The sequence below is a fragment of the Protopterus annectens genome, chromosome 1.part0 (assembly GCF_019279795.1).
Source record: "Protopterus annectens isolate FY-2018-M chromosome 1.part0, PAN1.0, whole genome shotgun sequence".
In the NCBI taxonomy this organism is placed as follows: domain Eukaryota; kingdom Metazoa; phylum Chordata; order Ceratodontiformes; family Protopteridae; genus Protopterus; species Protopterus annectens.
Window position 1 is genome coordinate 1,158,227,357 of NC_056725.1, and position 26,169 is coordinate 1,158,253,525.

The 26,169-nt window shown below is 45.8% G+C and overlaps 1 protein-coding gene across 4 annotated transcripts in view; it reads right to left on the minus strand.

Moving 5' to 3' along the window:
* CEP57L1 (centrosomal protein 57 like 1) overlaps positions 1 to 26,169 on the minus strand; it is a 971,979-nt gene that overhangs the window by 285,062 nt on the left and 660,748 nt on the right. For all 4 annotated transcript variants that reach the window (XM_044065279.1, XM_044065261.1, XM_044065253.1 and 1 more), the window contains exon 8: positions 9,168 to 9,248. In XM_044065279.1, the coding sequence (XP_043921214.1) occupies positions 9,168 to 9,248 (81 nt within the window). The remainder of the gene's footprint in view (positions 1 to 9,167; positions 9,249 to 26,169) is intronic.

Sequence of the window (26,169 nt, forward strand, 5' to 3'; positions counted from 1 at the left end):
GCCTGATGTATCGGTATGTGATAATAGGCGCCCTTGAGATCTATGGAGCACATCCAAACATCTTTCTCCAACAATGGGAGAATGGATTGTAAAGTGACCATTCGGAATTTGGACTTCATGACGGACTGGTTTAGTTTGCTGAGATCCAAAATGGGTCTCAGGTCCCCTGTCTTTTTTGGCACTAAAAAGAACCTTGAGTAATTTCCGGATCCGATCTGGTCTGTGGGGACCGGTTGGATGACTCCTTTTTCTAGCAGCTTTGAAGCTTCTACGGCTGCAATTTCCCTTTGACTGGGTGGCGGGTCCGGGATTTTCTTGGACGGTGGGGGTGAGTGTGTGAAGGGAATGGTGTAACCTCCGGCAATAATCCGAAGCACCCATCTGTCCTGAGTAATAGACTCCCAGGCCTTTAGGTGCTTGGCAAAACGGCACCTGACTGGCTCCGGAGCAGCACAGCCGGGCAATCCCTCATGGAGTGTGGGAGGCTGAAGAGCCACGAAAGGACTCGCGGTCTCCAGTGTTGCGGGGGCCTCTGCCGCCTCTGGGACAGCGTCTCCCAGAAAAATTTCCCCGTCCTCTGCCTCTGGAAGGGGAATCTTCCTGCTGTTGAGGAAAGAATTTCTGTGATTTGCGGAACCACATCTTCCCTCCTCTTTAGCCTTGGGATAAGGCCGAAAGGGAGTGGAATAACGTGCTCCTACGGCAGATAAAGTCTTTCCCTCTTGCTCACAGCGGGTAAGAGTGTCTTTTACCTTGGGTCCAAACAAAGAGGACCCATCAAAGGGAGCGTCGGCAAAGGAAGACTTGAAGGCCTCCGCGAAATGACACAAATGGAGCCAGGCTTGTCTCCGTAGAGCCACGCCTGTGCCTGCCGCTCTGCCCGCCCCTTCGACCACATATGAAATGAGCCTCATGGACGAGTTAGAAATCGAGGTGAGGATAGCCAACTGAGAGCTAACCAACTGGGCTAGCTGCTCAGGTAGGTTACCTGAGAGGGAGTCTGAGAGCTCCTTGACCAGATCCCTCTGTAGTCTGGTGAAATGTGCCAAATAATTCAGGGACCTCAGAGTAAAGGCCGCTGAAGTCAGGGTGCGCTTCCGCACGGTCCATGCTCCTAGACTCCTTATTAGGAGGATGGACGGACGTTGAAGCCTCTGCCACGTCCTGCTGGGTAGCAGATGCCACTACCATGGCATCTACAGCCACGCCTTCGTTAAGAAATCCTTCTCCGGTCGGGCAGACAAAAATTTGTTAGGGCCAGAAGGCACTGGTTCCACCGTATCTGGATGTTCCCACCCGCTCCGACAAACCAAATCCAGGAGCTCGTCAAGGGCGGAGACACCCAGGAGGCGGAGGGCTGAGCCCAAGGCCTTGAGGAACACCGACTCATCAGCGGAGGGGGTTTGGAATTCCAGCCGCCTCGTTGCTTAAGGATCTCTAGAATGTCTGCAAATGAGACATCATCCGAGGACGACTTTGGGGACCCCTCCGCAATATCAAGATCAGTGTCCGATGTAAGAGACTCGTCGGGGGAGTCCACGTGCTTCCTCTTGCACGATCTCTTCCTTGGGGGCTCCTCCAAGACAACTCCAAAGACCCTCAGGAGGAGGGGAACCCCCAGTGGGGGTAACCTCAGGCCCCAGGGCTCCGCTGCCTAGAGACAGGGGAACTGCCAAAGACCCAGTCTCCATGCCCAGGGAAGGTGCCGGTAAAGCCATAGAGATGGCCGAAGAAGACTTGGCCAAGGCACTCCTCATAGCTCTGAAGGCCGGACCCCAGAATCCTGGGAGGTCCGGTCTCCGAGCCATGATAGCAGACGGAAGTCCCGCGGCAAGCACCGAGAGGGTGGCTTGGAACCGACAACATTGGCCCCAAACGTCACCCCGGTCCGGCCGAAGAAGTCCGTGCTAAACTCGGACCCGAAGGCCGGGTTGGAATAAGGGTCGGAGCCGACCCTAGGATCTCCACTGGCTCCATCAGCACCTGCTCCACGGAGCCGGCGGTCGGAGGAGGAATGGCAATGGAATGGGCTATCGGCTCGAAGCCAAGTGGGTCGGAGCCGAAACAAATTTCTGAAAGACTGGGGACTGGAACAGTCTTTGGAGCACCCTGTCTATGTCCGAATCTGACATCCTTGATGACCTGGAAGAGACCGAATGGGTCCGAGTAGGCCTCTCCAACGGCTCCAAGGGACTAGGGGACCGGCTCGAATCGACTCGACAATTATCGGCCGAAGTGTCCAAACCAATTTCTATCGGTGCGAGGGCTTCGGCGCCGAGGAGGAAGTGTCTGAGCGGACAACCTTCATCGGCTCCGAGATCAGTGGAGCCGATGAAGGTGACCCGCCTCGATGCCCCAGCCGCCGGCTCGAACCCAGAGGAGTCGAGGCTGGAGGCATCGAGGCAGACCGTTCGCCTCGGCCCAAGTCCGTGGAGCCGAAGGAGAAGCCTGCCTATGTCTTTTGGCGGTCGGTTCCGACGGACTGGTCGGAGCCGACGCCCTTTTCTTTCTAGCAGGAGAAGGAGAGGAAGCTAATGCCTCTTCAAATGATGGTTTAATAAGGCCTTTTAGAATAAGTTTATTTTTCCTCTCTTGGAGGACCCTCGAGGAAAAAGCGTGACAGACGCTACAGGACTCCTGCAAATGTTTGGCGCCCAAACAGTACACACAGAGAGAGTGATCATCTGTGATCGACATTTTAAAACTGCACTTAGTGCACTTTTTAAACCCTGAAGGCTCCAGTGCACTTTTTAAACCCTGAAGGCCTAGGAGCCTGTGACATAATGGCAACCAAATCAGTGTATAACCAGTAAAATACAAGACACACTAACTTTCACAGAGAGATTATTTTCTTTGAATCAAGAACTGTCACAAATAGAAAGGTATGACCAAGGAATACAAGAACCTTTAAAATAAAAAGGAACTCGACAGACAACGGCTGACAAGGGAAGGCCCTTCAACCCAAATGGAACCTCCAGTCAGACAAACGCAATCACTACACAAAGTTTTTCCACAGAAAACACTTCAATCATACACAAAAATACGATATAGCTGTTAAAACAGCTTTTTGTTGAATTTTAAAGGAATTCCTGACAGGAAAGTAAGAGAAAAAACCCTACTTAGCTCAGCCAAGCTCGAGACCACGTCTTTGCTTGTTAGCGGCAAACGAGATCTGGGGGACTGGTAGTGGTGCATCCTGGGATATAGTAAGCTCAGCCAATAAGAGACTTCGCTCTTTGGCATAAGCGTGCCGAGTCGGAGCCGAGGATCGGCTCCGAACCCATCAGTCAGAATGTAGGTGAGATAGGATCACATAACATCATCTATTAAAAAATATATTAAGTAGTATAGAAAACTATATTAAATATAAATACAAGAAAACAAAAGGAAACTAACCTTTCCCTCACAGCAAGTTATAGCAGTCTGGGAGAGCTTTTCCAGTAAAACTCTGAAATGTTTTATTTTGCTCTTAAATAGAAGGTTTAGTTCTCAGCTCCATCCTCTATTCACAGATAATTAACCTTAATTGACATGTTCTATCTTCTTTGTGACTAATATTGTTCTAATTTGACACAGCTGTGGTCTCTTTCCACGTTTTAATATGCAAGTAAATGCAGAATACAAGTAAAAAAACAGTGTAAAGAAACAAATCACAACATACAAATCGAAGGCAATCAAGTAATACAAAAAAAAAAAAAGTAAAGTAGATGAAATCTTATCTCCTGTGCTTGAATAGTCAATTATTCAAGGATATCATGATCCGCTCCACCAAAAAAATCTTTAAAGGTTGGGGGATGGAAGGGAGGGAAGTAGAGGATAAATGAAGATAGCTTCCGTCCCTTCCATCCCCCGACCTTTAAAGATTTTTTTGATGGAGCGGATCATGATATCCTTGAATAATTATGACTATTCAAGCCACAGGAGATAAGGATTCCATCTGGCTTGCTTATATATATACATATATATATAATATATATATATATATATATATATATATATATATATATATATATATATATATATAAAATATATATGTATATATATGTGTGTGTGTGTGCGTGCGCATAATATGTTTCTATACTTTCTGCAAGCTGGATCTGAGGTAATTCAGAGGGATGGATTCTGGGTAGCGGTGAAGCTTGAGACTTTTTGGCTGTTGCAACCTGTAGTAACAGCCAAGTCAGTTCCAATATCGGAACCAAACCCATCTGTCAAGGATAAATGAAGATCGACAACACAGATGGAATGTTATGGTGAGTACATACCTTCTTTATCTGATGTTGTCAATCTTCATTTTATCCTCGACAGATGGATAAAATCTTGGGTGGATACATGGAAGAATTTTCCTGAGCATCATCGAGCCAAAATATGGTCTTCCCCTAGAGAGCAAGCCCAGTCTGTAATGAGTAATAAAGGTACGAGGAGAAGCCCAGGTAGCTGCTGCACATATATCTTCCATTGAAGCTCTAGAGTGGAAAACTGCTGAAGTGGCTACAGACCTTCTAGAATGTGCTTCGATGGGCTTAAGCAGGGTTAATTTATTCTGATCATAGATGAATGAAATGCAGTCTTTCAAACACTTGGAGAGCAGTCTTGCTAACTGGTTTACCCAACTTTGTACTGGAAAAAAGAAACAGTTGACTTGATTGTCTTATATCTTTAGTTCTGTGAAGGTAGAAACAATAGACTATGAATGTCCAATAAATGCAAGGCATATTCTTTGCTGGAATGATTTGGGAAGAAAACCAGTAAATTAATTTTCTGATTAATGTTAGTCTCAGATACTACCCTTTGATAGAAAGGAGGAGTTTGTTTGTAAAAAAAACCCTTATCCTTACGGAAAATCAGATAACCAGGTTCCGACAATAAGGCCTGGATCTCCAAAATCCTCCTGGCGGAAGTAATGGCTACCAAAAACAGTGTTAAAACATTAGATCACATTCTGCAGAGGGTAGAAAAGGGGAAATGTATTACTGTTTGTAGTACTAAGTTCAGGTCCCAAGGAGGAGTGGGATCTTTGAACGGGGGTTTTAATAAAAGTGTGACTCTGAGGAATGATTTAGAAAGCCTATCAGAGGCTAAAGAACATTCTTCTAAACTGTCGTGAAAGTAAGAAATTGCAAGCCAATTGTAGTTTGATGGTGGAAGAAGCTTCAGCATTGAACAGAGAGGCTAAAAAATCTAAAACATGCTCTATTGAAGTAGAGAAAGTATCAATTTGGTCTTCATAAGCCCAAATGGTAAATTTCTTCCACTTAGTTAAATATAGCTTTCTAGTGGAAGGTTTATGAGCAGACAAAAGGATTTGCCATACTGGAGAGGAAATAGTAAGATGCCTGGCAACTAATAGAATAGGAGGAACCATGCAGTTAGCTTGAGTTTCAAAATGTCTGGGTGAACAAGACCATCAGGATAGGACACAAGATCTGGTACTGGGTTCAGAATCCAAGGTTGTTGAATCAGAAGGTCAAAGAAAGGGGAACCAAATCTGTTGAGGCCAAAAGGGAGCAATGAGGATTACTGAGCTTTTCAACCAGAGTGCTTTCTGTAAAAATTTTGGAATTAGAGATATTGGGAGAAAGGAATACAGGAGACCGGAAGGCCAACTGTGGAGGAGAGCATCTCTGGGTGACTTCCCCGGAGGGGGAATGAGGGCAAAGTAATTGGTGCAATTGTTGTTTAGGGGGGGGAGAAAAATGGATCGCAGTAAGGCTCCTCAATGACGGAATATCTACTTCGCCATTTCTACATTGAGAGACCACTCGTGAAGCTGAAGGATACATTTGCTCAGCTTGTCTGCTATCACACGAACTCCCAGGAATGTGCATTGCTATTAGAAAGTGGAAGAAATCACCTACTGCCAAAATCTGAGGGCATCTCAACAAAGCGGATAAGACTTGGTTCCTCCCTGCTTGTTGATGTACCAAATCACTGACATATTGTCCGTCTGAATTGCAATAGTCCCCCAAGGAAGAGCAGTTAAAGGCCTGCAACTCAAGAAACACTGCTCTTATCTGCAGGAGATTGATGTGCAAATAGTGCCTTGGACCGTCTTGCCAAGATAATTCCCCCTCACCCCATATGGGAGGCATCTGTGGTCACTATGGCCATGGGCTCCTGAAGAACAAAAGGGATGACCATGGAAAATATGTTTAGAATATTCAGAATGTATTCACCAAAGATTATCCGTTTTGCAACAACTGGTGATCAGGACTTGATCTGATAGCAGCTGATGAAGGATAGACAACTGGGAAGCTAGTAGCCACTGCAGAATGCTCATATGTAACCTGGCTAATGGTACTAGAGTTATAGAAGCTGCCATTGACCCTAGAGCTTGCAAGACTAGTCGAGCTGGAATCCTTTTTCTGTGGATTATCTTTTGAACTTGTACCACTATTCTCTGATGTCTTTCTGGACAACTTGGTGCTATTGTTATTTGGTTATTTAGAACCACCCCTATAAATTCTAAATTCTGTTGAGGTTAGATGGGACTTTTCTAGGTTTATCCGTAATCCCCAGGTGGGCACAGATGTTGAGGGTGTAATCTCTGGCTACCATTAATTGATGCTTGGTCAAAGCGGTTATGAGACAGTCATCCAAGTACAGAAACACTCTGAATCCTTGCAGTCTCAAGGGAGCTGCTACTACTGCCATGCACTTGATGAACAACCTGGAGGCTGTGGTGAGACCAAAGGGCAGTACTCTGAATTGATAATAACTGTCTCCCAGCCGGACGCGGAGGAACTTTCTGGAAGGTTTGTCCACCTTTATATGGTAATACACACCTGAAGGTCTATTGAGAACATCCAGTTGTCTTTCTACAGAAAGGGGAGAATAGACTGTACCGTGACCATCTGGATCTTGGTTCGCCTGTTTCTTTCTTTAAATTTCTAAGTTTAAAAAATTCGATCTTATGGTCTCGACTTAAAGTCGAAATTTTGAAATGTCTAAATTTAGAAGTAGATACTAGGATTTACGTGGCTTATCAAAGGAGGATGCTGATTAGCTGGGCAATTCTTTTGAAACTTAACCAGAGACAAATAGCAGCTTCATATACCTTGCTTAAATTTTTCTCTTTGATCGAACTTTTTGAAAACTTTTGCAAAAGAATTTCCAAATAAGCCCTTGTCTAAGACAGCATTAAAGTAAGTGAGCTTCAGTATCAGTTAGAAATGACTTAAGCCCAAATCAAGACATTTCTTTCTGACAAGACCAGAAGCAGCTGCTCTTGAAGCAGCATCCCATCACAACATAACCACATTTAGTGGTACATCTAGTTACCGGCGTAGCTTAAAGAAGCATGTCCAGAAGATTAACAATTAGCATTAGGAATGTTAGCTATAGTAAGTCCCACCTATTCCAAATGGCTAGAAGACATTTTGTCATGCAAGTTTGACAGTTAATTGCTCTGAAAGATAAAGTGGTGGAGGCATAAACATTTCCACATCTGCCTAAAGTTCTACTGTCTTTATCATTAGGTATGGGACTGCTGGAAGGAAAAGACCTAGCTCCTATGTCTGAATCAAGAGAAATGACTGCATTAGTCATAAGGTTTTTAAAGTGATACCTATGAGTGTCAGGAGCTATACAAGATCAGGTTTGCTTTTTGGGGGCTAGCGGTTGTGAGTCAGTGAAAGGAAGCAGCTAGAATAGCATCTTCTAACGGTGGTGAGCCATCTTCTAAAGGTCCCAAAACAGGAAAGGGATAGCTACTGGTTTACAAATATCCATAGTTCAGCATTCAAAATAAATCTTTTAGGAGTCACTCTTTTCACTTAACATTCCTTATAATGGCCTTCAAAGTGACAATGATAGAGGGCTCAGAAGAAGCAGATGCCAGTCTGGGGCATGCAAAAGCATCTTGGTAGTGTTACCCATCTCAGACCAAAAAAAGGGGGGATGGCTGGTAACTTTCAATCACCTCTCAATCAATCTTGAATTTTTTTTCAGTGGGGCGGGGGGGGGGGGTGTTGGAGGATGAAGTGGTTAAGGTCATGGCAGTGTGAGCCAACATCTGCAGAAGTTTATGCAAATGATAAATTTTAAGAGCATTAAGTCTACACCAGATAACTTTAGGGGAGAAGGCTTGACAAACAGAACAACATTTTATATCATGTTCAGCTCCAAGACAAAATAAGCAAATTATGTAGACTTCCTTGTAAGGAAACTATTGCCCATAATCACACTTTCCTTTTCTTTTTTTCCCCATAAATTCCTCAGGAAAAAAGATAATGAAAAAAGAAGGGTCTCCGATGAGATACCTATCTACCAGAGTCGCAGCACTGAGGCCAACAAAAATGGATGACTAAACAGGATTCTGACAGAAGTCTGCATACACAACTAGCAGCAAGAAAGTTCGGAGCTTTTAGTGTGTTCATGTCTCTTTTACATTAGCACATTGACTCATGCCAAGGGCAGATGTATGCCACATAAAGGAGGAGTCTGAACTCTGTATACTGGCTGGAAGCATGGGTATCCTAGTGGATAAGCTCCACTTATGAGGAGCAATGCAGCAATGATTTTCATTAAGCTCATCAGTGAACTCTCCTTTATAGGTGAGCAACCAAGAACAGGGCAGTACCAAAATGCCATCTTATTTTTAGACTGGGGAACTACATAATTTGACTACCATGGCAGAATTATCGTTGGTGCGCCTGTTTTTTTTTTTTTTTTTTCTTGTCCTGGCTTTACAACCCACTACAATCTGGACATGTGCATCTCCCAAAATTCCATACACTGATCCTGTAATGCCAGTTACAGTGCATGCATGCAGTTTGGAGAGTGCTGTTTTTTCACTCCTTGGTCTTTCTTGCTGAAAAAAACAAAATCTGCTGGTGTCTGTATAGTAGAGAACCATGCTGCTACCCCATCTCCAGGAAAGACTAAATGGGCAGAGCTCTGGCTGCTACATCAACCCACATTGCCAGAGTACTGCTGAGGGACATGCTCAGGGCTTTGTCCCTCTATCACTGAGTTAAAAAATTGAAACAGATTATGAATAGGAGTACCAAAGTGCTTCATGTGCCACAGCTATATCTGTTGCAATTAGATTATGGAAGACCAAGTTAATTTTTAAACTTTATAATCATCTCATCTATATAGCAGTACGCATATTACATGTAGTCAATAAAGAAAGTTGAATAGGATTTACTTGGATTTAAACTTACCTTTCCAGCAACAAATGGAAGTCCTCCAAATTTTATGCAAGTTAGGTGCTCAGAGGGCATTCCTATCCCACTGCCCATTTTCTAAACAAAAAACAAGAATAATAAAGTGACAATAAATTTATACTATCATGTGAGGTCAGGAGGTATGATAATCTCTCTTATTTAGTTAACTTGATAATTTATTCCTGTCATACCTTCCACGTCCAAACAAAGATATGAATCCAGCAACAAGCCATGTAAAAAAAACTTCTCACAGGCGGAACCTACTTCTTGTGATTACTAACACAACTCCCCTGGAAAGATGGTACTAAACGGGCATTTAATTCCACACTAAGATCAAGTGTTCTACAGTGTTAGCACATTACTACATGTGTTGTGCCCATCTGTGATAGACGGGAGTCTGAGCACCTTCTGTTAGCTAGAGACATTAAATTTAGTTTTGCTGATTGTTGTTCCTTGCTGAGTAACTCAACTGCAGAGTATTGATTGCTCTCTTATATTGAATCCTTGCTGTGTCAGACAGTCTTGTTTACTGCTGTACTGCAGTCTGTGACCCTTCAGTACACCTTTCTACAATACTCCTAATTTCTTGCATTATATTTATTGCTATAGCATCCAAGGGTACTGCACATGCCTCAAGGACACTGATGTGGCACTCATGCTTATAGCATAGAGTGCTGCTATAATATTCTGTCTATTGTGCGTCACCCACTTTGTATATTCTTGGAACATTTTGCATACAGCATTAAGCAATGTGTGAATTCTTGGAGACAGTTATATCTATACTGTTTTGCATTATTGTGCTGCATCCATATATGTTTCTGTGGCATCCATATATGTTGCACAATCAGAGTAATTCACTCTGCACTGATCATTACAATGCAATATTCTTGTTTGTTGTGCAAACTCCTAAAACACTTTGTTTTGTACAGCAATACCCATGCCTGCCACCCAGGTGATATTTAAAAGCCTGCACTGCATTGTGCTTTATTGATCTGTACTGAGTACTAAAGTATTAGCCAGTATAATATTGCAGTGCATTGTGCTACACTGAACTAAAGTTACATGTTCCTGTAGCTGTATTTACTGTACCCTTAAAAAATATACACACACACACATATATATATATATATATATATACATATATATATATATATATATATATATATATATATATATATATACATATATATATTTGAGCTGTTATTGCACTGCTTCATTGTCCCTTTAAATGTCATACAGCTCTCGCCTCATTTCTCACTAGACCAAAGGTTACCAAACTCCAGAACAGTGCGTAACATACACCACCTGCCATCTCTAGATCAACCATAGGTCCTCAGTCTATCTCCCCTTTCTGTTGCTATCCTTCCAGCACTAGACACCTAGAGGCAGTCTATAAACTTTTCGTGCTTGCAGATGATCATTTGCTATTACCAAAGAATAAGTACATAAGAGAGAAGCAAATATTTTATAATTGGAGGCAAACCTCTAACACAAACTGGGTATCAGTACCCATACTAACATCACAGCAACAAATATAACTCCTTCCTATGTTCAGGTACTCCAAAAATCACAAAAAAACATAAAACCTAGGAACGCTGCAGGCATATACACCACAGCCAAACTAGGACACCCATTTCATACCACATATACAGCTTCTTTCAACATCACCACAAACAAGAGTCAAGAGTAATGCGACTATCCCCTTCAGGCTACAAGAGCAGCCCATTCACCATGATAATAGGTTCATAAGTGTATACTAGGCTAATGGCCCTGGGGCCTTTACAAGCCTAGCCATAGGATGCCCTGGCATAGTGCCACCGGACCTTAGTTCCCAGTGCCTCTGTCGAGTACAGCCACTGCAGTTATCCCCTGGGTGAATTTTGTTTCCCATCCACTCATTAAACATTAAGATTTTTCTTGAAGAGGGTCAGCGAGGTGCTCTGCTTGACATGAATGGGAAGTCTGTTCCATAGCATGGGCAGTCCCTGGGTTATGAACTGTCCCTCCAGCATGTTCTGTTAATTGTGGTAATGAGGTTGAGGTCTCTGTGCCGTTTATAGCTCACTCCGTGGTATGGCACAAGAATGAGCAAAGACAGGGAAGCAGCCAGTTGCCTCTCGGGTCCTAGAGTTTGCCACATCACCAAGGCATTCAAGTCACTTAATCCTTAATATGAATATGACATCATCACTGTTCATGTCAGTGTAATTGACTTTGGATACATCCTCCTAATGAGGATATGATGAAATTCTCTGTCTCCACGGCTAGAAAGAAAAAAGAAGTTATGTACTCACCATAACGTTCCATCCGAGTAGTTCTACTTCATTTTTCTTCAGCCTGTGGGATACTGGATCAGAGCAGACAACCTTACTAGTATCTGCTCCGAGCACCAAGCTCCTCCCCTTACCCACAATACACCAGCACTACCTTCCAACCCCCAGATGGAGTTTGCTGAATCTTATACTGATAACCTGACCTGAAAAAATACTTGTGACCTACAACTGCAGCCCGTAGGCTGTTCATATGCCAAGGTCCGGGGGAAGGAGGGAGGGACGGTTGAAGACAAATTAAGTAGAACTACTCAGATGGAACGTTATGGTGAGTACATAACTTCTTTATCTGAAGTAGTTTACTTCATTTGGTCTTCAACCTGTGGGACAGAGTCCCCGGCTACTAAACTCATGGGTGGCCCTCATGGAAGGATATTCCGGAGCACCGCGGAACCAAAGGATACTCTCCTTCTGGAAGTCAAATCCAATCTGTAATGAGAAATAAATGCATGAAATGAGGACAGAGTAGCTGCAGAATAAGAAGTTATGTACTCACCGTAACGTTCCATCTGAGTAGGTAAACTTCATTTGTCAGCAACCTATGGGTTATCGGATCCATATCGAATCCGAGCCGGCAGTTTCCAGCAGCTAAGATCCGAGCTCCAAGCTCCTCCCCCTTACCCATAACTCCCTGCCATCCCTTCCTGACCTCAGATCGAGTTTGCCTAAAACAAGGCTTGCACTCGCAACCTGCCTAGGGTAAACCGGGTACAACCTACTGAGAAGCAGGAACACCAAAAACATCCGAAGAGGAGAGGGCGACAGAGGGAGGGACGGTTGCTGACAAATGAAGTTTACGTACTCAGATGGAACGTTATGGTGAGTACATAACTTCTTAATCTGAAGTAGTTAACTTCATTTGTGCATCAACCTATGGGGCAGAGTCGCCAGCTACCTGAATCTTGGGAGGCCCTCAAGGAAGTATGTTCCGGAGCACTGCGGAGCCAAAGGATGCTCTCCCTCTGGAAACCAGATCTAACTTGTAGTGGTTTATAAAAGTGTGAGATGAGGCCCACGTGGCAGCCGAGCAAATGTCATCCAACAAAACTCTAGCTCGAAAAGCAGCAGAGGTAGAAACAGACCAAGTTGAATGGGCATGGACTCCCTGAGGAGCAGGCCTGTCAGAACTCTCATAAGCCAAGAGAATACACTGAGAAATCCACCTGGATAGTGTGACTTTAGAAACAGCTTTCCCCAAACTGGATTTAGCAAAGGACACAAATAACTGATCTGAACGTCTATGACCGGCTGTCCTGTGCAGATAAAATCTCAACTGTCTGTGTACATCCAAAGAGTGTAATATGAATTTGCCCTTATTTTGGTAATTAGGGAAGAAGACTGGCAAATTAATAGACTGATTAATATTAGTTTCGGAAGCAATTTTGGGGAGAAAAGAGGAAATGGTCCTGAGGAATACCCTATCCTTGTGGAAAATTAAGTACGGAGGCTTGACACAAAGGGCTTGAAGCTCCGAAACCCTTTTTGCAGATGTGATAGTGACAAGAAAGGCCATTTTCCAGGACAAGAACTTGAGATCTACCGAGGCAGCAGGCTCAAAGGGAGGAGCTGTTAAGGCCTGGAGCACCAGCGATAAGTCCCAAGGAGGGATCACCTCTTTCACCGGAGGCCTTAGTAGGAAGGTGCCCTTTAAGAAGGCCCTACATAATCTGGATGAAGTCAGAGGGCCAAGATCACATCCAACGTGGTAATGAGCGATACCCGCCAACTGTACTTTGACTGCAGAAGAGCTAGCACCTTTATCAAACAGTCCCGACAGAAAATCCAGCACAGCTGGTAATGGAACTGTGAAAGGATCTAGGTTCTGATGTTCAGCCCAAAGAGAAAAACATTTCCATTTGCTACGATAAACCTTCCTAGTAGATGGCTTGTGGGCCGCCACTAGGATCGCTTTGACCTGGGAAGAGATACCGGGAGTCTGAACTAACAGTGGAACTGGATCAACCAAGCTGTGAGCTTGAGGTTGTTCAGGTTCGGGGTTGGTAGGCCCAGGGGGTGAGATATCAGATCCGGACGGGGATCTAGAATCCAGGGAGGATTCACTAGATGAGACCACAGATAAGGGAACCATGCCTGACGAGGCCAGAATGGGGCAATGAGGATTATCGTGCACCCCAACCTTCTGGCTTTCTGCCGAAATTTGAGCATCAGGGGAAGGGGCGGATAAGCATAAAGAAGACCGGGAGGCCAAGCATGCACCAGAGCGTCTCTTGGTGATTCCCCAGGTGGGGGAATTAGAGGGAAGTAGGTGTCGCACTTCGTGTTTGAAGGAGAGGCGAAAAGATCGCAACAAGGTTGACTCCATTTGGAGAAGATCTGCTTCGCTACATTGGGATTCAGAGACCACTCGTACAGGGAGAGGATGGTGCGACTTAGTCTGTCCGCTAGGATGTTGGACCGACCCGGAATGTGCGTCGCTACGAGAAAGCGGTTGGTGGAAATCGCCCATTCCCAAACTCTCATGGCCTCTCGACAAAGTGGATAGGACCTGGTTCCCCCTTGTTTGTGGATATACCAAACGACAGACATGTTGTCCGTCTGGATTGCAATCGTTCCGACGGGAAGAAGGCTCTGAAGTGCTTGCAAAGCTAACAGCACCACCCTCATCTCCAGGGCATTGATATGCAGTGAGGTCTCCGTCTGGTTCCATGTGTCTTGGACGGTTCTGCTGCAACAATGCCCCCCCCCCACCCGAGGCGAGAGGCGTCCATGGTCACTGTGGCTAGGGAAGGGGACATAGAGAAGGGGCGCCCCTTTTGGAGGTCCAGAGACTGGAGCCACCATAAGAGGGCACTCCTGCAAACCCTGCTGAGAGGGACAGGATGGCTTAGGGGAAAACGTAGGAAGGACCAATGGACTTGGAGTGCCCATTGCAGAATTCTCATATTTAGGCATGCCATGGAAAGGAGATTGATGGTAGCTGCCATCGAGCCTAGGGCCCTCAGGACCAGTTCCGCCAGAGGGGTCGGACAATGAAGAATGGCCTGCACATGTAATTTTAGGGATCGCAACCGGTCCGGGGTTAAGAAAACTAAGAGCTGGTTTGTGTCTACCCTGGCTCCGATAAACTCTATGACCCGAGTCGGGAGCAGGGAGGGCTTCCCAGCGTGAATCGTGATCCCCAGTCGGGCAGCTAAGCGAAGGAAGAAATTCCTGGCTGTGCAGAGTAGATGCCGTGTGGGGGCGGTCAGGAGCCAGTCGCCCAGGTACGGAAAGACCTGAATTCCCTGGAGTCTCAGGGTGGGCCGCTGCTACCGCTAACACCTTGGTGAACACCCTGGGGGCTGTGGTGAGACCAAAGGGGAGGACCTTGAACTGATAGTGACTGGCTCCTAGCCGGAAGCAGAGAAACCTCCTGGATCGTCTGTCCATTAAGATGTGGTAGTACGCATCCTTGAGGTCTATGGAGCATATCCAGTCGTTCTCCTGCAAAAGGGGGAGAATGGATTGAAGAGTGACCATCCGGAACTTTTCTTTGGCTATTGCCAGGTTCAAGAGAGATAAGTCGAGGATTGGCCTTAAGTCCCCCATCTTTTTTGGCACAAAGAACCTGGAGTAAAAGCCCGATCCGTACTGGTCTGGGGGGACGTGTTGGATTGCTCCTTTTCTAGCAGCTGCCGAATTTCTGTAGCTGTGGCCTCCCTCTGATCGGGTGGGACATCGGGGAGGAATCTGGGTCTGAGAGGGGGATGGAGAAACGGAATCTCGTAGCCTCTGGATATGATCCGAAGCACCCAGCGGTCTGTCGTGATGGACTCCCAAGCTGCTAGGTGCTTCGAGAAGCCCCCCCCCCCCGACTGCCTCCAGAGTGGAGCAGTCGGGTAACCCCTCAGGGTTTCTGCATGGGCTGATCAGAGAAAGGTTCTCTGGACCCAAAGTTCTTCGGGCCCCCTCTGCCTCTAGGGCCGCATCTACCCTGTCCTCCTCTGGCTCTGAAAGACGGGGAGTCTGGAGCAAAACGGGATTGCTGAGACTTTCGGAACCACATCTTCTTCTGTCCCTTTTGGTTCTTCGAGAAGGACCTCTGGGGAGCAGAGAAGCGGACTCCGACGGCAGACGTCTTCCCGTCTTTCTCGCTCTGGACTAAGGTATCGCGTACAGTCTTGCCAAAAAGGTCAGAACCATCAAACGGGGCATTAACGAATGACGCCTTGAAGGCTTCCGCGAAATCACAGTGGCGGAGCCAGGCCTGTTGCCTTAGTATGACGCCTGCTCCGTTAGCTCTAGCGGCCCCCTCCGCAGCATGGGACAGCAGCCGCATAGAGGTATTGGAAATAGACCTGAGAGTGGCCATTCGGGTAGAGTACACCTGTTTGTCCTCTGCCGACATGGACTCTGGGGACGACCCGGCGTATTCTTTGATAAGATCCCGCTGGAGCCGTATGACATGTGCCATGTAATTCAGCGACCTTATGGAGAAGGTGGCTGAAGCAAAATCCGCTTCCCCAAACGGTCCATCGCTCGGGACTCCTTGTCAGGGGGATGGACCGAGGGACTCTCTTGGGCCAGTTCCCTCTTGGTGGCCACCGCCACCAACATGGCATCTACAGGGGTTCCCTCGCTACAATGAGACCTGTTCGAAGGCGGGCTGAGAATTATGTCAGGCCTCTTAGGGACGGGCTCCCTTGTGTCCGGCTCCTTCCAAGCCCTGGTAGTGATTAGATCTATGAGGGGATCAGCTGGAGGGGACACCCAAGAGGTAGACGGGCCTGCTTCAAACGACTCCAGGAACACGGACTCGTCCGAAGTAGGCTTTGGGGCAGACCACCCCCGCCTGATCCTGAGCATCTCCATGACGTCTCCAAATGAGACATCTTTGGGAGGTGATCTTGGGGAGCCTTCCCCTTCCTCCAAGTCCGTGTCCTCAGTCAAGGACTCCGGGGAGTCCAAGTGCCTCCTTTTGCACTTGCGCTTGTGAGGGACCACCTCAGGGGGGCTGTCTGAGGAGGCCTCACCAGCCACATCTTGTTCCAACAAGGGAACTACCTGGGACGTCTGAGCAGGCTGTCCCTGGGGCCGGGTGATAGAAGTCGGACCCATCTGCGAGGGAGTGCAGGGTGGAGCCGTAGCTAAGGCCGGGGGCCTGGATTCCATCAACAGAACCATCTCTACCACGTCGAATGCCGAAGGGGAATCGCTCCCTCTAGGATCTGAGAGCCGACTCTCCCTCGGATCAGATGGGCAGATCGGGGCCGGAGCCGAAGCAGTCAGATCCGAAGGGCCAGTATGCTCCGACCTAGTCGGAGCCGAAGGCACACTGACCGCCTCGGATCCGAAGCTCAGCTCTCGGCTCAGAGCTAGGATCCGTAGAAAAGGGACCCGACAGACTCGGGGGTACTGTCCGCGTCGAAGTGCCCGAGACCACCGGCGCCAACACCCCCGGCTCCGAAGCTACTCAGCTCTGAAAACCCCGAGCCCGGGAAGTGGGTTGGGGAAGGAGCTATTGGGGAGAAAAAGGGGGTTGAGCTCCCCCTGGAGGGGGGGGGGGAGGCAGGAGCACTCCCATCTGCAGCTGGGCCTGGAGGAACCTTCTCATCATCCGGTCCAAGTCTGCATCCGTCAGGCTTCTGGTTGACCTGGAAGAGGCCACCAAGGCGGTATGGGAGTGCCGCCTCGATGACCTTGAGGGAGATCGGGTCTCCTCCTCCTCCTCCGGCCCCGGCGAAAAGCAGGGAGAACGGGGTCGAGAAGGAGAAGGCCCGGCCATCCCGGGGGGGGGGGGCCCGCTTAGCCGGCAGGGCCGACGCAGAGGCCTCGGTCCGCCGCTTGTGTTTCTCGCGGCGCTTCTCCCTCCTAGCTTCTCTATCCTCCTTGCCCGAAGAGGGAGGTTGAGTCCCAGCCAGAGGAAGGGAAGGATCCGTGGATGCTGCCGCAGCCACGGCAGGAACCACGGAGGGGCTGGAGGACGGAGACGAGTCCGGGGGCAGGAGTCCCGCCAGGATCAGCTTCGACCTCCGGTCCCTGACAGCCCTGGGGTTGAACGCTGCACAAATAGTACAGCCAGAAGATAGGTGTTCAACACCAAGGCATAAAATGCACCGAGTGTGGCCATCAGCCGGCGAAAGCTTATGGCCACACTCGGTACATTTAGAAAAGAATGTCTTTGAGGCCTCAGACATTTAACTAAAACACAAGCACTAGGCCCCAAGACCACACACTCAAACACACCCTAACACTAAGAATCAAGGGGGAGGAAACGCAAAACCCGAGGGAACACTCAAACTAAAACTAAACTAGTTCCAACGCTCAAAAATCACCCAAAACTTTAAGTTAAAAAAAAAAAAGGATTTTTCTCACAAGTCGTCTCAGGAAAACTCAGACGCTCAAGATCAAGCTGCTGTTCAAACCGCGGCAAACTAGATCAGAGGTCAGGAAGGGATGGCAGGGAGTTATGGGTAAGCGGGAGGAGCTTGGAGCTCGGATCTTAGCTGCTGGAAACTGCCGGCTCAAATCCGATATGGATCCGATAAGTCATAGATTGATGCACAAATGAAGTTGACTACTTCAGATCAAATATCATCTAAAGAGTCTAGACCAAAAGGCCGCAGACATAGCTGGATCTAGTGGAATGAGCTCTCAACTGACCCAGAGGAGACGTGCCTTTGTCCTTATAGACCTGAAGGATGCATGAAGAAATCTATCTGACAATAATGACCTTGGAGATGGGTTTCCCCAAAAAAGGTTTATAGAAGGATACAAACAATTGATCAGATTTACAGAAATTTTTTGTCCTGTGTAAATAGAATCATAACAGTCTATGAACATCCAGCAGGTGGAGTTAGTATTCCATCTCGTTACTAAATTAGGAAAGAAAACAGGTAAATTGATGGTCTGATTGATATTAACTGGTGATGCCACCTTAGGAAGAAAGGATGGATTAGTCTGAAGGGAAACCCTATCTGTGAAAAAAATCATACAAGGAACTTTGATGGACAAGGCCTGCAGTTCTGAAACCCTTTTGGCAGAGCTAATGGCCACAAAAAATACTGTTTTCCAAGATAAATATTTTTAGATCTGTGGTTGCAGCAGGTTCAAAAGGCGGAGCAACCAGTACTTAAAGAAACATCGTAAGGTCCCATGGGGGAACAGGATCCTTGACCAGGGGGCGTAACAGAAAAGTGCCTTTAATAAAGGCTTTACACAGCCTGGAGGAGGCTAGAGAGGCGGAATTCTCACCCACACAAAAATGAGAAATGGCAGCCAACTGAACCTTGACAGTAGAACTAGCTCCATGTTGAAAATATCAGCTAGAAAATCAGGAATGGCAGACATAGGAGCCGTGAAGGGGTCTAAACTCCTTTGAGAGGCCCAAAGGGAAAAGCTTTTCCATTTGTTGCGATAAACCTTCCTGGTAGAAGACTTAATGAGCAGTCACCAAAATAGACCTAACTGACGAGGATAATCCCAGAGTCCTAGCAATCACAGGAACTGGACTAACCAAGCTGTGAGCTACAAGCTGTCCAGATTCGGATGAGGAACCGCCAAAATCAGATCCTGAATGGGATCCAAGATCCAAGGCGGAGCCAGAAGGTGAGACCAAAGGAAGGGAAACCATACCTGGCGAGGCCAAAACGGGGTAATGAGGATCATTTTGCTCCTCAGTCAACAAGCTTTCTGTAGAAACCTTGGAATAAGAGGTACTGGAGGGTAAGCATACAGAAGACCGGGAGGCCAAGCATGGACTAGAGCATCTCTGGGGGACTCCCCCGGCAGGGGGTTCAGAGAGAAAAGCTCGTTGCACTTTGCGTTGGAAGGAGATGCGAAGAGATCGCAGCAAGGCTGAACCCACTCATGGAAGATCTGTTCCGCTACTGAAAGATTCAGAGACCACTCATAAGGCATCAGAATAGTCCGACTTAACCTGTCCACTAGGATGTTGGACAGTCCCAGAATGTACGTTGCAACTGGTGAAGATCGCCCATTCCCACACTCTCATGGCCTCACAACTAAGGGGGTAAGATCTGCTCCCTCCCTGTTTGTTGATATACCAGACCACTGACATGTTGTCTGACTGAATTGCAATAGTTCCCAGCGGAAGAAAGGCATGAAGGGCCTGCAACGCTAAAACAACCTTCCTCATCTCTAGAACATTTATGTGCAAGCTGGTCTCTACAGGGGGCCACAGACCTTGGACTGTCCTGCCCAAACAATGCTGCCACCACCCGAGTTGGGAGGTGTCCGTGGTCACTGTGGCTTGGGCCAGGGCTGGAACAAGGGTCGTCCCTCCAAAATGTCCAGAGAACACATCCACCATATGAGGGATGACCGACAGACTCAGCTGAGTTGTACTGGATAAGACAATGGAAGTTCCAACAGGGACCACTGTACAGCTACAGTCCCCTGTAGAATTCTCATATGTAACCGGGCACATGGGAGAAGAATTATGGCTGCTGCCATTGAACCTAAGGCCCTCAACACCGATTCCACCGTTGGAAGATGAGAATGGTAGATTAGAGACACATGCATCCTCAGGTTTTGTACTCTCTCTCTGAGGTCAGGAAGATTTTGCACTGTAAAGTATCTATCCTTGCACCAAAGTAGTCCATCACCTGTACAGGATTCTATGAGTGATTTGGATGAGGTGATTGTGATCCCCAAATGCAGGGCAAGGATGAAGAAATAATCCCTGGTTTGGGAGAGTAGATACCTGGTGGGAGCTGTGAGGAGCCAATTGCCAGGTACGGATAGACCTGAATCCCCTGAATCCTCAGGTGCACTGCTGCCAATGCCATCACTTTGGTGAACACCCTGGGGGCTGTGGTGAGACCAAAGGGTAGGGCTCGAAATTGGTAATTATGGACTCCTAGCCAGAAGCGGAGGAACCTCCTGGAGCTTCTGTGCATTTTTATGTGATAGTAAGCATCCTGGAGGTCTAATGAGCACATCCAGTTGCTCTCTTGCAGGTACGGCATGGACTGTAGTGTGACCATCCGGAACTTCTCTGGCAACAGACAGGTTCAGGATAGATATGCCCAGAATGGGCCTCGAGTCCCCCATTTTCATTGGCACCAAAAAGAACCTTGAGTAGAAGCCCAATCCGGACTGATCTGGGGGGACGGTTTTGATGGTTTGTTTTTCTAGCAACTTGGACATTTCCTGTGCTGCTGCCTCCCTCAGCATGGGTGGTATGTCCTGGAGGTATTTGGGGGGCCCACAAAGGGGATAGAGTATCCTTTGGATATGATCTAAAGCACCCAGTGGTCTGAAGTTCTGGACTCCCATGCCACCAGGTGAAAGGACAATCGTCCCCTGACTGCCGCTTGCTGTCCGGGTCTGTCCAAGACAGGTTCTAGAGACCCAAAATTCCTCGGACCCCTCTACCTCTGGGCCGGCATCCATTCTGTCCCCCTCTGCCTCTGGGGGAAGAAGAGCCCCGAGTGTCCAGGGAATACTGTGATTGCCGGAACCACATCTTCTTTTGCTCTCTCTGGTTCAGGGAAAAGGACCTTTGAAGGTTCGAGAAGCGGATCTTGACGGCTGACAGTGTCTTCTCGTCCTTCTCACTCTGGACTAACGTCTCTGACGGTCTTACCAAAAAGAGTAGAGCTGTCATAAGGGGCACTGGCAAAGGACGCCTTGAAAGCTTCCGAAAACTGACAATCTGAGCCTGGCGTTGCGCCTCATGGACACACCGACCCAGCCGTCCTAGCCGCTCCTTCAGTAGCATGTGAAAGGAGTTGCATAGACGTGTTGGAGACTGCTTTCAAAGTGGCCATCCTCATGGAGAACAAGTCCCTGTCCTCCTGTGACATGGACTTAGGGGGAGACTCCACCAGCTCCTTTATCAGGTCGTGTTGGAGTCTCGTGACATGGGCCAGGTAAAGTTCAGCACCCTAATAGAAAAGGTAGCTGAAGTGCAAACCCGCTTCCCTAGGTGGTCCATCATCTGTGACTCTCGGTCAGGAGGATGAACAGAGGAACTCTCCTGGACTAGTTCGCTCTTTGTGGCTGCTGCTACCACCATAGCATCTATGGGGGAGCCCTTGTTCGTGCCATGCTGGCCTATCTAAAGGTGGACTCAATCTTGTCAGGCCTTTTGGGAATTCGTTCCATGGTGTCCGGCTCCTTGCATGCCTGCGAGGTGACCAGGTCCACCAAGGGATCTGTGGGAGGGGACACCCAGGAAGTAGATGGGCCCATGCCAAAAGCCTCCAGGAACACAGACTCGTCAGAAGATTTGGGGGTAGACCAACCGCTCTGTTGGCAAAGGATTTCCATGACATCTCCAAAGGAGGCATCCACAAAAAGTGACCTGGGGGAACCTTCCCTATCATCCAAATCTGTATACTCGGGGAGGGACTCGGGGGGGGGGGGGTCCAAGTGCCTCCTCGTGCACGTATGCTTGCGAGGCACCTCTATGGTGGGGGATCTCCCAAGCCACTTGTTCCTCAGGGGGGGAACCATCTGGGGCTCCTTGAGTACAGGCTGTCCCTCTGGTAAAATGATGGGAATCGTAGAGAGAGCAGAGGGGATTGGGGCAGAGTCCGAGGGGACAGTCAGGGGTCTCAATCAAATGGAGAGAACCCTTTCTACTACGTTGAACGTAGAGGGAGAACGAACCTCCTGTGTAACCAATAAGGAGGACGGTCTCCCCGGGTCCAACGAGAGAATCGGAGCTGGGCCCAAAGTGAATGGAGCTCCGAGGGAGGGAACTTGGCCTGACAAAGGCGGAGCCAATGAAAAAAGTTCCACTCCCTTGGATCTGACACCCAAGCTCTGGCTCAGAGAGCAGCTCTGATCCGAGCTGGTCTGATCTGACAAGCTCCAGACAGCTGTCAGTGAAGAAGGTTCAGAGTGACATAAAACACATTTATAGGAAAGGTAACACTCTGAAGGACATTTTTGAAAGAGGTAGCAAAAGGAACTTTTTGTTTGCAGGCACCAACAAAAAAGCTGGTGTATATAAATGTGGTGCATGTAGTTATTGTTCTTACTTGATCACTGGAGATACTATTAATTTACCGGCTAGGAATAATAAAACATTAACTTTAAAAACTTTTGCAAATTGTAACTCAAAAGGGATTATTTATCTAGGTTTATGTAAAAAATGTGATGCTTTTTACATAGGCAAGAGTGAAAGAAAGATAAAACAGAGAATTTATGAGCACACTTATGATATTCGTACAAAAAGTGAAACAAATTCTTTGTATAAACACACTAAAAGTTGTTTTGAAGCTGAATTTCAATTTTTTATATTAGAGGTTGTACCTAAGGACCCCAGGGGCGGAATGTGGGAGACATTAGTGGAATACAGGGAATTATACTGGCAAGTGGTGTTGGAGGCCAGTAAGTTCTCTGGTTTAAATGACATGATCTCACTCGCCCCTGTATTAAAAATGAGGTCAGCTAAATTGTGAGATCAAAGTGCAATAACATTGACGTGAGCAGAGGGCAGTATCTCAATGTATTTTAATGTATTTATTCTCTTGCATATTATAATGGAGTTATTTTTGATGTTTTTAAAGTTTTAAACATATATTTAATAGTGTCAATTAGGTGTATGTTTTCTAATATATTTTTTTAGCATTTAATGGGTTTCCTATTTACAATGGAGTCTTACAACCTGATTTTTAATGTTTAATGTATTTATTCATTTAATGTATATGCTGAGTGTTTCTATTGGTTGATTCAAAAGTTAGTGGAGTATATAAAAGATTTTAATGGAATGTACTAGCATTATCTGATGAAGTTGTGGACGAAAACGTATGGTGATTTACTTCAGCGTTTGTGTATTTGAGTGAACTGTTCGGCTTATTAAATTCTGTTTGCCTACCTAGCAGTGGTTCAGGGTGCTTTGTTTTGGCTTACTGGTTTGCTTTGCATCCTCCGTTTTTCAGTTTATTAGTACCTTTGGGATGGAATCACCTGCTGGGACTATGGCAAGCAATGGAGCAAAGACTAATGAAGTCGGTGAGCTCAGGAAGCTAATCGGACAGCTCACTCAGCTTGTGGGGCTTTTGACCCCTGTTAGCCAATCATTGGCTTTGGTATCGATGACTATTTTGGAGCCAGGGAACCAGGAAGTGCATCGGCGTGTAGATGTGCGAGAGAGACGAGCCGTTGGTGAGGAAAATGAACCCAGAGATGTGGAAAGGCGAATTGGTGCTGAATCCAGCAGTCTGGATGGTTTCCCTCGGGTTTTTCTTGATGAAACTGATCGCGGACAGTCTGAGCAGCCTAACAATGGTAGAAATACTGGCGAGGGAGTTCGTTTTGGCCCTGGTGTCAGCTTAAACTCTACAGGTACAAAAAGACAATTCAGTGACTTGTTTAATGTTGTTTTTGATTTTGCAACTAAAAGCAACACCAAAGACAATTTTCAAGGAACTTTTTCTCAGAAACTCGAGGACCTGGACTATTTTTTGTATAAATGTAAAATGTTAGAAATGGACAACACTTACTTAAAGTATTGTTTAGAACAAAAGATAGTGCCTAAAGGGCTTAGGGTATGCAAATACCCTAACAAGGTGGTGGAGGGAACTGAGTTTTATTTTGATTTAATAGAAGCTTTTGATAATTGTGGCTTTGAAATAATGAGGGCCATTATTAAGAACAATGAGGTGGAAATCAAGAAGTTGCAAGAAACTGTAGAATGTGTAAATAGGGACATAACTCATGATTTATTATTCACAGTTGATGAAGAAAGAAGCAAGTATCATAAACTATTAAACAATTTAGAAAGCAAATGTTTAGAAGTTAAAAATAGGAAGTTAAATAAGATAGAGAGAGACTTAAATGAATACAAAGCTAAGAAACAATATCCGAAGCCTAAGAATTGGGTAAGAAATGTTAGAAATTATGAAGTTAATTACTACAGGGAAACTAATAATGATATTCCTGACAATGAATTACCTTTGGACAATGATTATGATGCTGCATTTCCACCTTTAAGGCGTTCGGAGAGGCTCATGCATAGGGAACCTGTTAATTACAGTTCAAAAAACTACAAAACCAGAAACTGGGGAGCTCAAGAAAGGAGACGACCAGTCTGGGAGTAATTGCAAATAGTGGTTACAAATACAGTTACAATGATTTTAATATTTACAATTACACAGATGTTTTAATAAATATTAGTCATTTTGAACTATTGACAAAAGGTTTTGGTTTTATACCCAGAGAGAGAACAAATATTTTTAAACTATTAATTGATATTAAATTATTTATTAGGAAGAAAAACCTAGAATTATATTTTAAAGGAAATGGTTTTAATGCTAACAATGAAGAATTGCGACGTAAGAGCACTTTCAATCCCCCTACACACCCCCAGCTTAGAAACTTTGAATTGAGCTTGGAACATGAGTTAAGGAAAATTCTGAGTTGCCATAAAGTGCAGTCTAATCTAACAGACCCTGAACAGAGGATTTTAAAATCATTAAGTGAGAACAAGAACATAAGAATTATGAAGCCCGATAAGGGTGGGGGGGTTGTGTTGATGGACTCCATTAACTATGAGAGTAAAATGTTTGGCATCTTAAACGACACAACAAAATATACTAGAATATCCTTGAATGAAATTAACATTGCTTATAAGCGAATTTATGTTATTTTAAATGACTTATTAATGGATGGAGTTATTGATATGAGTACTTTTAAATACTTACATGTAGAAAAACCGAGAATACCCTCCATATTTGGGATACCAAAGGTGCATAAAGATGAAAAGGACCCGCCTTTGAGAGTGATTGTGTCAGCCGAAGGCTCGGTCACTGCACCTTTGGCTAAATACATTGACAAGAAAGTAAAAAAGCTTGTTTGTGACAACACTGTTATTTTAAAAGATTCCTGGCATTTTCTAAGAAAATTAAATGAATCACTTGTTAATGAAACAAAAGGTTTTGGTACCTTGGATGTGATTGATCTATTTACAAGTATACCTCATGATGTAGGCTTAGAATGGTTTGAGGAAATGTTACTTGATTCCAAACTACTAGGACATAATGAATTTAGAACCGTGTTATTACTAATGGAGATTGTCCTAAAGAACAATTTTATTTTCTTTCAGGGCGAGTATTTTAGACAAACTAAAGGTGTGGCTATGGGGGCACATTGTGCTCCCACGTATGCCAACATTATTATGTCATTCTGGGAGAACAAGTTTGTCCTGAATTCAGAATACAGTAGTATGTGGAAGCTATATGGTAGATTTCTGGATGATTTGTGTTTTTTATGGGTGGGTACCAAAGATGAATTTGTCAGCTTTGTTGAATATCTAAACGGTACCACTGAATTTTTGAGATTCACCCATAAATTCACAATTGAGGAACTGAAATACCTTGATGTTAATATAGTTAAGACAGAGTATGGTTTTAAGTCCAGAATTTTTAGAAAAGAAACTTTTTCAAATTCTTATCTGCACTATTCAAGCTCGCACCCCCCACACCAGAAAAGAAGTGTCATAAAAGGGCAATTTGTGCGCTTGTGTAGGATGACTTCTGATGATGCATGGTACATTGATGAAGGTAAAAACTTGAAAAACATGTTCTTGAATAGAGGTTATCCGGAAGAGCTTATTGACAGTGTTTCTAAAGAAGTCAGTGATGGTAGAAAGGACAGGTTTGCCCCTATATTGGGTAAAATTGAAGACAGTGCAACCCAATATGTCACAAATAGCAAAGTGGGTGGTTTAAATAATGAATTTGTATCAGGTATTA